Genomic DNA, 12,016 nt, shown 5'->3' with positions numbered 1-12,016 from the left:
CTTGTATCATGAAAACAGTGTAAGAGTCTGTAACTTTTTAAACAGTCTTTAAAGGATCTCATTATTGTTCAAAAGTTTATAGGAAATGGTGTGTCACTGGTCTGGTCTTCCTAAGGTTATTGTCTAATTTTATGTGGGAATCTGTTGACAGAAGATACATTGACAAACCCACGATTTCAGACTGTCAGGCCATCACATAGTGCTTTGGAATTGAAGCAGTGTAAGCAGCTTTTAAACAGTTTCAAACGTGCTGGCAAATAGGCCATAGTAAGTGTGATGATGTTCAAAACAATGCAACCTGCTTACACATTTTGGCTGAAATAAGTAATACAGATTTCTCTGTCTCTTAAAATGATGTGCAGGTAGCTTTATTGCACCATAATATTTTTTCTCACACATCCTGAACTCCATCCAAGACTTTTGAAGAATGGGTAAAACTAAATACTTTGAAGTCCCTAGAAACAAATTTTAAGGATGTCCCTGCTGATAAGGCTGCCATCCTGTGGCTACATGAAGAATCTGCTCTTTCATGAAGAGTTGTTGAGAACCGAGGACTACTTTTTTGGCTGCAGAAAAATTTCCCATGCTTTCAGGAAATGTGTTGATTATACTACCCCATTCCACAAATCATTTAAGTCATAAACCACTTGGAGACCTTCTTATCCTATTTTCCAGCAAAAAAGCCCTTTATCCAATGAAGGGAAGTATATGCAGAACAGGCAAGATGCCTTAAGAACTAGACATGGGAAATAGACATGGAGTTGCATCTGTCAACATATTTGGAGCCATATTTCCAGCCTAGTATGAGAAATTCTAAGTCTTGGTCTGGGGAGGCTGATTTGGAGATTGCCATGAAAACTGATGTACACAAACTCTTTTTAGAAAGACTGCCAACATCAAGTTATCATCTATGAATCTGTCCGACCTCATCTTCTCCCAAAGCTTTTTGTCTCAGAAATGTTATTTTATTAGATTTGAATTTAATTGAATACTTTATTTGCCCAAGTGTGATTAGACACACAACCTTTTTTCTGACAAAAAAACTTGTCGGGCATTCAAGAATTTCTACAAATAGAACATACCGCAAAACATGCCCGATCACCTAGACGACCAAAGAAACTGCTCATCTCTGTACGCTATTGTCTTTAAGGATCCAACCCAAGTCTCTAGTTAATGGAGTCAAAAGTGGATTATTTCCCAAGTTTATACTTCTTTTGCAATCTTGCTTTGGCAAATATTCAATAAATACTTGAATACTGGGTTCAATCTCGCACTATTTGGATGCACTGGATTACAAGCCCTCATTTCTCTCCAACCGACACCTGTGCAAATTGATAGTTCAACAGAAGTGCCAAGCTGGGGGCAGTCAAAGTAAAGGAAGTCCAGCTAAGAACCAATGAAATGTGTTTTTGTGGATCTGGAATCCGATTTAATCATTGAACAGGGATTAAATAGATTTGTTGCTCAAAAAATATTTCTTTTGGTGGTGTTTATGTATATATTTGTACCTAAATGCCCCATCCATATACATACCCAAAAGGAGATAGGGGAATTCTACATGAAGCAATTTGTTATCTTCACCAAAAACAGGAGAAGCAACAAATTTCAGTAATAGGGTATAATTTAATTTTAGGGACCATGTTAAGAATTCATATTTTTCTTCCTTATTGCTTTAATAAAAGTAATCCCCTTTGAACAGTGCAAACCCACCCACGCTGGTCCAATCCGCAAGGCCACCTGACAATGATTGCTCCACTTTTCTGTCCCAGCAGTAGATCCAGACCTTCTGGTAGCTGCAATCCCTGCCCTGTTAGGTAGATTCATGGTCATTCTAAACTGTATTCTCTGTAGTGTCTCTACTTCTGTCCCAGCCAGGTATCAGAGAGTCTCTGATGGAAATTGCTGCTTGAGTGGGTATGAGAGTCTGTATGTGGAGACAACTTTCAACAGAAAACCAGGAAGATGATACAGGATAGTGAAGGAGTTGCTGGACCTTCAGCAAGCTAAAAGGCAGGCAAACAGAGGAGGCTTGAAGTGGTCTGTAGAAAAGAAAAAGCTGCATTGTAACCAAGAAATTAATGAGGAAAGATAATGTTGAAGGGTGCCACTGAGTGACTCACTCAGCAGAGACACAAAATACTGGTTGGGTTAAAAAAAAACACAACTGATTGGGGAAGAGTCTGTGGGATAGCACAACCTGAAAGTGAAAGGAAGGGAGCCAGAGTGAATGCAGCAACACCTAACAATAAGCCACCCTGTGGCAGAGCCTGTGTAAGACCTGGATTCAACAGACAACTGTTTGCATTCCTTAAACACAGCTGGAAGAGAAAAACAGCATCGGAATTAGCACACAAAGCTAAAGCAAAGCACTAACGCACTATGTAAATAAACTAACAGGTTTAATAGGAATAAACCTGGGATTAGGAAGCTGGATAAAATAGCATAAGAGTAGCAAATAATTCGGATTTAAAGTTTTACTTTTGTAATCGTTGAGCAGCAAATAAATCCTTGCAAGGCTGAAACAACTGTACTTGTGCAAGCACAATCCAAATCAACAGTGACGATAACTGTAGCCTCTTTCAGAAAATGCTAAAAATTCTCATTAAACCCTTTATATTTAAGGAAGGGAATGAAAAGAAATTATAGAAAAATTAAGTAATAGTACTTCATTTTGCATTTTTCAACACTCAACATCTTTCAAGAAAATAAAAAGCATAAGAGAACATGCATAACAAATGCGTTTATTAAAAAAAGGACACCAGTAACAAGGGCAAAACATACAGGCAGCATTCTCAGCTATCTATCAAAGCTAAAAACCTGTCTCTCTAGCTTGTACTGAATTATAAATTGTAATAAACTCCACCTGGTCAATACCAAACAATGTTTTAAAATATATGAAGATAAATAAAAAATAAATCTTTATTTTTTTCTCAGAAAGTGAATCTAGGAAGTTATCCTCAGTAACTACTGAATTTAATTGCAGGGAATGCGGCTCATACTAAAACAAAATTAGGAGCCACCCAAAGTTAGCAAAATGGAGTCAGTAACATTTCCTGAGAAGTAGATAATGTTCACTAAAAAAATGTAACCTTAAAAACAGATATCAGAACAGATTTGGAAAACAAACCCTGCTTTTTACTTGGAAAAAAATAAATATCAGGAGCAAAGGGCTAACAATTGGATACTTTTCTTAGTATCAAGAAATTCTTATTAAAAAGCATCACAGTATTGATTTTTTTTTCAGGAGTGAGTTACACCCTTGCAGTTCTCCAACAACTCCTCAGATTTTTTCCCCACAGAATATGAAACATCTGTTGGTTCTAACAGGCACCAGATTCAGCGAGCTATTTAATTCAGCTCCAGTTGCATCTCAATAAAATAAGAATCTTAATCATAACAGCAAACATATGTTAACCCCACAGCTAACCACACCTAGATGGTTCTACCGCTCCTCACACCTTGGAGAGGAGCAGACCAACTTCATTAAACTGCTGCCAAGATCAGCACGTGTCTGTTAACACTACCAGGACAAGGAAAGCTGCACACTGGATGGTCCCTACCACAGTGTTGCAGATGGCCATTTTCCTTGTCCATCTGTAACAGCGAGTTCTGTTCTACACTATACCACACTATTTAGAATATAAAATCAGAGATGGGGTTAAAGAGCTAAACGAGACATTGCTGTAGAACATTTCCTGTTCAGCGCCTTTAAATGAAAAGGCTGATTTCAGGAATCAGTACCAATGCTGTGAATGGAGAACTGCCCATGGTAACCTACAATAACATTACAAGCTTAATTAATGAAAACAAGAAGAACTGTACTAATATTCCACTCAGGATGAGCATTCTCAGGCACCTGAACAGGTACCTACAGAGAAGCTCAAGCTATGATTTTTGTTTTTTCTTGGCTGGCTTGATTGGAGAAAGCTCTTCCTCCTGGTCAACAGATTCCTCTTCCTCATCACTGAAGTCATCATCTGAGAGATCTTTTCTGTGAACTGAGAAACAATTTGGCTTGATTATGCCATCTAGAGCAGGGGTTCCCAACTGGGGTGCTTGTATCCCCTGGGGGTGCTTGACGATATTCCAGGGGATGTGAAAACTTGGGTTTTCAAAATTATAGTGCATATGCATAATTCGTTGCCGTTATTTCGAACTTTTGTAAGGGGTGCGAGAATATATCAGAAGCGTTCTAGGGGTGCGGGGTGTAGAAAAGGTTGGGAGCTGCTGATCTAGAGAATTCCTCAAGCCTCTATCCTTCCTATTACCCATTACTTTCCAGAGCATCTCATATTTAGTTCACACAATATCCTAAATGGTTTGCATTGCTCCAAACCAGAAGGTGGGCAAAAATGCTAGTTCTGTTAGACAGCAGGTCTCTTTTCCATGTGAATGACAACAATCAGCTTATACTCCACACCAGGAAAAGCTCCAGAATTCGCAATATTGACCATGCTAGCTGGGGTAGCCAAGACACTTAACCTGGAATTGTGGCCTCTACTACAGGAAGAACTACTACTTTTCTATGTCCCTTAACTATTATGGCATGCTCGTTGTACCCAATAGTTTCTTCCATCCCAGTCCCAGATTCTTACAGATTTGATGTTGTCCTGCAAGATGAACAGGGCCAGATCCTGAGCGTAGACGGAAGGTCACGGGAGGTTGGAACTCAAAATTATTTAAACACAACTGTGGAAAAATAAGGAGACAGAGTAATCGTGAAACAAGATGAGTTTCTCCAGGTCTCATATAGTTCAACAAGTTTTGAGCTTTGTTACATCTGTGGCTATTTTTTTTTTGGGGGGGGGGGAAGGGTGTGAGCCATGACATTGTCATATAATTAAAGAAAAATACTGTGTTCCTAATTTGCAAAATTAACTCTTGTTAACACCTTTTAAATCAGTGCTATATATCCATAGTTATCCTAATGATTCACTAAGTACTGTATCAAGCCACCTATTTAACCCATGTAAACAGATAATATCTTGAAAACCATGGGTCCAGAAAGATTTTTTGACTAAATACCAAATATTTCATTCAGGATGAACATTCTTTGGCCTAGTCTAGAGAAACCACAGAAAGCAGGCTCTGGAAAATCTGATTGTGCACCTCAATCTTTGAAGCATATCAGAGAGGCTATCCCAAGTATTGCCAATCGTGTTTGGAAGAGCAGAGAATTTTCCTTTCCTTATCAGGTCTTTCAAATCAACATCCTGGAACCATTGCACATTGATTTTTTTCATGACATGCACATTCCCAAAAGATCATTTTACCCAGGGTTGGCACGACAGCTTCAGGTTGGCCACAGGCACAGTAACCTCCTTGTTCTGATAATCACGACCCACCACCTCCACAATGTTGCATTCATCTTTGGCACCCTCAGACAGACAAGCCTTGAAAAGGGGAGGAGAAACAAAACTGAAGAGGCATACTGAGGAAGGCCTAGCTAAGAATGAAATGAGCTCTAATGCTGAACATCCTCCTATAAGCAGCTGGAAGCAGGATCAGAACAAAATCATTCAGTAACAAATAAACCTGAACAGAATCAAAAACAATAAATCAGCCAATTTGCAGGCTGTGTAATCCATCCCATTAAATCAATCCTGTAGCCTTCATGCACCTACCTTCAAAATCTGCTCAGGAAAATTTGGGATGCTTTTGGAATACAGGGAGGTATAAGGAAAGGAAACAATACAGTCAAACAATACAGGATTTATATATGTCACTAAACTTCTTGCAATAAAATTCCCATTAGTGCTATATTTACTGATTAAAAGAAGTATGCATAATTACAATACACCTAGGAAATTCTGTTCTAAAAGCATAATTCTACTTTTATACTTTTAAACAAGTAACGTTTGGGACACAATCAGAAAAGGCAGCCTTCAGTGCAAGATATTTGATTTTCTGTATACGTGAGTATGCACGTGCACGCACACACACACACACACACACACACACGTCGCATTCTGTGGCATAACAATGAAGAAAAATACAAAGTCTCAGAGCCATCTTGTCTAAGCAGGTAAATATTAAAGCAGCTTTGCTAGCAAAGCATTTTTATCAACTATGAAGTGAACAGACTTTACTTCCATGTTGGCCACAGAAGATATGCAGTTTCATTCACTGTAATCTGCACAGAATTCTACTTTACTAACAGGTATCAAAAATAAAAATCTTTAATCATCAGATATGACCCATCCGTCCATCCCCCTTTCCATCAACTTTCTACATTTCCCCATTAGTTGTCTAAAAAGGGAATCTTCTAGCTGTTACTAGGATAGGAATCAAGGAGTGTCAGAAGAACGAAGTGACCCATCATCTTCTCTCCAGCATCTTTTCATTTGCCTGCATGATTTCTTCATTATTTCTGGAAACTAAATGGGTTTTTAAATACTACTGTGAAGCCATATAACAATAATGAGGACAGGCTTTATACTGCCCCAGCAATGGCTAGTAATTTTGTAAGTCACTAGCTAGGAAATAGCCTGTAACTAATCTTCCCATTTCAGAGTGAAATTTCTTACCATATTCAAAGCTAAGAAATGTTCTGAATCATCTTCTTCCGAGACTTTAAAAGTATAGGAACGCGCACTGCTGTTCAGCTCACATCCTGGGAGGAAAAAATACAAGTGATTGTAACAATAAGGCATTTTAAAGAAAACCACAGATTTTTCTTCAATGGAAGAGGTAAGTTTCTCCAACTGCAAAAATGGTATACATTTCAACTTCTCCCTCTGCAGAAGCCAAAAATAAATCCAGTATGATCAAAAGTTGAGACCAAAAACTTTTGATTTCTTAGCTGTGCTTGATTTCTGCTACCTCATGGAAATATCCATTTCACTTTTTAGGCAACAATACGAAAACAGTTCGTCACTGTCTTTTCTGTGATGCTTTTTTAATGTGCTTTGTATTGATCTCTCCTATGTTTTCCCCAGCTTGAAAAGATGGGAGTGCTATATTTGATTCTAAAGCCAAAGGAATTAACAAATATTTTTGATTTTCAGAATTAATAGCAAAATCTAGACATTTTACTAATGATGTTTTAGTGTTATATAAAGGAACACATTTCTTAGTTGTTTATTACTTCAAAACAAAAGTATTTATGAAAAATTTTGGCGATAATTTTTAACAGTATGTTCCATTTCAAATCCTCTCCATCAGCCTTTATAGAAACAAATTAAACCAGGCAGAACTATCTCTATTGCACTTTAGTATTCCAGGCTGCGCCAAAAAAAAAAAAAGAGAGAGAACACGTTTTAACAGCTTTAATTTTTAGTTTATCAATGTCACAAAGCCATGCTATGCAATTTCTCCAACATAAGAGTTGAAATTGAGCCCTGCATCCTGCCCTATGTAACCCGCATTAAGTTCCACCCTGCTCAGTGAAATTTATGAAACATTTCGCAAGAGAGAAGCTGGAGAGCACGAGCTGAATCGGGGCAGGGAAGCACGTGGTGCGCCCATGTGCTCAGCTTTCCAGCAGAAGACCCGAAATACGGTTACTTTTAATTATGCAGTTCAAATGTATCTGCTAATACAATCATTAAAATCCTTATTCAAGTGATCCCAGATCGATCAAATCCTCCCAAACGATCGCCACTCCAGGAACAAATAACCTTCTCCCTCAAAGCGCCTGGTTTTGCCTTCGAGCACCCCCTACCCACCTCCTTTCACAAATATAACCGCCAGTCAAAATTTCCGGCCTGCGAAGTCCCCCCCCCCTCCCCATCTTTACCAACCGAAAACGAAACGACTAGTGCAAATCGGCGCCGTAGCTTCACCGTCCATGCTCTCTACATCCAAGAAAGAGGCCATGTCTGGCCAGGAAGCGCAGACCAGAAAGGAAAAAGGACGGCAGGAAGCCGCTCATATCGTGCCCCGCCTGCTGCCCGCCCCGCCAGGGCCGCTCCAATCGGCGACGCAGCTTTTCTCCAATTACAAGCTTGTCCGCTCAGGAAGGGAAAGTACACACGACCTTATTCATACAGTACAAATTGCAGAAATTGCGTGTCCCTCTGAGGTGTTTTACTATGTTTCTCTTTAAAAAAAACAACAAGTAAGATTCTGAAACTAAACTATGCAAGTGTCGAAAGGAAAAAAAAAATCTAGATTGTCCCGTTGTGGGAAACAAATCTTTGCTGAACATCTTTGCCTTACGGCCTCAAAATTGAAATCCAAAACTCTCTGAAAGAAAGGTGATGCATGGGAGGTAACTGATGGAAATTCTGATTCCAATCCTTCCTTACCAATGAACAGTATCAGAACTTCATGTAAGGCTTACTAAAGGGAGTGTGAGCAAAGTTCTCAACGCACAGATCCTAGAATTAGGTCATACCTGGTCAGAAGCAGTTTGGGGAAACCTCTTGATTCCTAATCGTCTGGAAAAGATTATAAAAGGGAGTTCCACCAATCCACATATCAGAGATACTGGCATAAAATGGAGAATAGAAATAAAAAGTGGCTATCCTATCAAAATAATTCCTAAAATCACACACAATGAAAATAACATGGAAGGATTTGTTTGCCAAGCCTCTTTTATCTTGAATAAAAATGGAATTCATGGGAGAGTAGCAAATTGCAAGTAATTCCTTATTGAAAACATTGATGCTTGTCTTAGGTTTCACAAAAACCATGTAGATGACCCTTCAGACTTCTGGAGGAATGAGTCAAATGTGGAATTTTGGAGGCTAAATGGGTGTTGAACAAGCATCAACTAAGAATATCCTACCAACTATCAAGCATGAAAATAACACAGGTAGTCCTCAACTTACAACCAGAGCCCAAAATTTGTTAAAGTGAGTTTTGTTAAGTGAAAAATTTGTTGAGTTTTGCCCCATTTTATAACTTTTCTTGTCACATTTGTTAAGTGAATCACTGAAGTTGTTAAATTAGTAACACAGTTAAGTGAATCTAGCTTCCCTATTGTCTTTGCTTGTTGGAAGGTAATATTATTATTAATAATAATAAAACAACAACTATGCAAAATATTATTGCAAAAGGTGATCACATGACCCCAGGAAACTGCAACTCTCATAAATATGAACCGGTTGTTAAGCATCCAAATGTAAATCATGTGACCCTGAGGATGCTGCCCTGGTCATAAGTCATTTTTTTCAGTGCCATTGTAACTTCTAATGGTCACTAAATGAACTGTTGTAAGTTGAGAACTACCTGTACTGTGAAGCCAAACAACCTGTCCTTGCTTAACAAGATACTGTATGAATTCTGCTTTGTGTCAAAAGACTTTTCCAAGAGAATATGTAGCCATCTGTCTGTCAGCTGAAGCAAGACAGTAATTCCAAACATACAACCAAGTCTAAGGGAGAATGAAGAAAAACAAGTTTAATGTTTGGAATGGTCAAGATTTAGTCCTAAACCCAACAGAAATGTGACAAGAACTGAAACGAACAATCATGTTATAAAACCCTGAAATATGATTCAGTTGAAGTTCTCCACGGAGAAGCAGGCCAAACTTTCTGTAATGTGAAATCTAGGAATTTCAGACCGTCAACTTGACATCTTTATTGGACATGTGCTGAAATTGATTTAACATATAAAAACAGATGACCTTGGATAGAGATGCAACAATTAACAAAAGCCACCATGGGCTTGTCACAAACAAGTCATTAGTCTCATTTTCTTATAATTATCTTAAAAATATATGCCATGACATAATATTAAGCCGGGTCCACAGGGTTCTCTGCTAATTAGTATTTTGAACAACCTAGAATCTAGATGAAGAGATTGTGGGAATAATGATCAAGTCTGCACATGATAGAAAACTAGGAGTAACTAATGCTTTATTATCATCTATTGAGGCAACCAAAGTTTCCCTTCTCAGAAAGAACTTTTGAGATAAGAGTATATAGCATCATGGCAAGAGATTTTTTTTTCTTCTGTGTAGTTTTGAAAACAGATAATATTCATCTTTGGCCTTATTACCTTGTAAAGGCAGTGGCTGTGCTGAGCCGGAGATTTGCTGTTTTGGAGCAATTTAAAAACCCAATTAAGGTCAGCGATGCAACTTGGTGCAGGCAGAAAAAATGGCTCACAAAGGACATTTCGGAGATATGATTGATTTTCTAGCTATGAAAAGTTGAGGAGTAGAGTTTGCTAAATGATCTATTTCTAGCATTTTATTTATGTGCAGTAAAATCAAAAGGATTATTACCCTAATTAGATTTCCTGCTAGCTGGTTTATGCCTTCCCATCTCAATAGATAGAAGAGACTCTCATACCACTGGCAAAAGCAGCCATCACATTCTTTCTGGTAGCAAAGCAGTTTCCTTCCTGCTCTGTCAAAGAAAGTCCTGTGAATTTTGAAGAACAAAGGAGCAGGATGTTTGCAATTGAACCTGATTTGTGAAGTCTACCTTCGTTCCATTTTTTTCATCAATCTGGATTGAGAAATCCATTACACTGTATAACAAATATAAATTACATATTGTATTGTCTTTCTGTCCCGACTTATCTCCCGAGTACTCATGGTGGGACGTCTTCTCTCATTTGATCCCTTTACTCAATATAATAAAAAATCTAACTCCACACAATAGCTCTATAACAATTATTCATAATTTGAGGCTTAAAACTACAACCAAATATTGGCAAAATCTCCACAGAATTGGGATACAAGTTACTCTATCCACAGACACCTTCTCCATGCTCCTTTCTCAGACTGCCATGTCCTTTTCTTGGTATAGAAATGCTTTAACTTGCCCACCTTGTTAATATATGGAATACATTTGTTTTGTATCTGTTTGTTCATTTTTCTTTCACTCTTCTTCAGAATTCTTTGTTCTGTTTTAAAAGTAAGAAGTAACACAGAGAACACAGTTGCAATTCTACGTATATGTCATTTTATTCAAACATCTAAAAACACCTCATAACCCTTTCTCTGAAGACTGTGAATTTAACAAGTTTTCCTTGCTGGAAGTCTGTCTCCTATATAACTCAGTTTTAAGATATAAAATCTATAAAAAAACATATAACTTATAAATGTTATAAGTTGAAACTTTACAAAAAAATCGTAAATAACTTTGTTGTTATTTATTCCTGATATACAGTACAGGTACGTTAACCTGTTCTGATTTAAATACAAATTTGGATTAAAAACAGAGTTAGGGAACAGAACTCATTCTTTACCCAGGGATTGCCATATTGGTTAATGACTGGTCACTTAGAGACCATTCAAAGTTATGACAGAGTCTCCAAAAGGTATTTATGACCTGGTTCCAAAGTTCTAACAGCTGCTGACACCCCTCCCTCCCACCAGTCATGGCTGCATTTCAGGCACTCAGAACCAGCCCACACCTATTGGTATTTACAGTGTCACAGTGACATGACTGTGATTTAAATTTTTGCCAAAAACCAGCATTTACCTATTTCTAGTGTTCAGCAAAAACATCGCACAGCAAATGCATTTGTTTAATGACCAGATTCACTTAATGATCATAGTGTTTTAACAACCACCACAAATTAAAGGTCATAAAATCAGAGTAGTCAGAGATGACCTGCTTTATTTATTTATTTATGAGACTTATATACCGCTTTAAGTACAAGCACTCTCTAAGCGGTGTACACCAGTAAGCAATGTATATATATATTTACATTGCCCCCAACAATCTGGGTCCTCATTTTACCTACCCCGGAAGGATGGAAGGCTGAGTCAACCTTGAGCCGGTGAGATTTGAACCGCTGACCTGCTGAACACAGTCAGCTAAAGTGGCCTGCAGTACTGCACTCTAACTGCTGCGCCACCTCAGCTCTTATGACCATCATGAGCATAATAGCCAGGCTCATTAGTTTTCAACTTTCCACTCTATGCTGAAAAGTATGTTAAAATGCTTGAATTGACTCCCAACTGAAGACAATAATTACCAACTAACTTCTGCATGACATTGTGATCTAAGTCTAGTTTTCTAAGTATCTTTCCTGGTACAGACTGCAGCATAGAAGGAAGACATTCAAGGAGTAAATACTTGGGCCAGTAAAAAATACCTATTCAATCCCCAAG

General features: G+C 38.1%; 1 protein-coding gene across 2 annotated transcripts; it reads right to left on the bottom strand.

Moving 5' to 3' along the window:
* Nucleotides 1-973: 973 nt before the first annotated feature.
* Nucleotides 974-7,900, bottom strand: NPM3 (nucleophosmin/nucleoplasmin 3). Of its 2 annotated transcripts, none has more exons than XM_039331122.1 (5): nt 7,743-7,900; nt 6,528-6,613; nt 5,274-5,393; nt 4,596-4,689; nt 974-2,039 (listed from the first exon to the last, which is right to left on the bottom strand). In XM_039331122.1, exons 1-5 carry the CDS (start codon nt 7,816-7,818, stop codon nt 1,996-1,998), a joined length of 420 nt encoding a protein of 139 aa, XP_039187056.1. In that variant the 5' UTR covers nt 7,819-7,900; the 3' UTR covers nt 974-1,995. The 2 variants fall into 2 exon arrangements, with proteins under 2 accessions (XP_039187056.1, XP_039187054.1); XM_039331120.1 differs by lacking the exon at nt 974-2,039 and adding an exon at nt 2,722-3,998 and having other exon boundaries at nt 7,743-7,899.
* Nucleotides 7,901-12,016: the final 4,116 nt, after the last annotated feature.

Source organism: Crotalus tigris, unplaced genomic scaffold (genome assembly GCF_016545835.1).
Source record: "Crotalus tigris isolate CLP2741 ecotype Arizona unplaced genomic scaffold, ASM1654583v1 scf7180000024434.1680833, whole genome shotgun sequence".
Taxonomy (NCBI): domain Eukaryota; kingdom Metazoa; phylum Chordata; class Lepidosauria; order Squamata; family Viperidae; genus Crotalus; species Crotalus tigris.
This window is presented reverse-complemented; position numbering and strand designations above follow the sequence as displayed.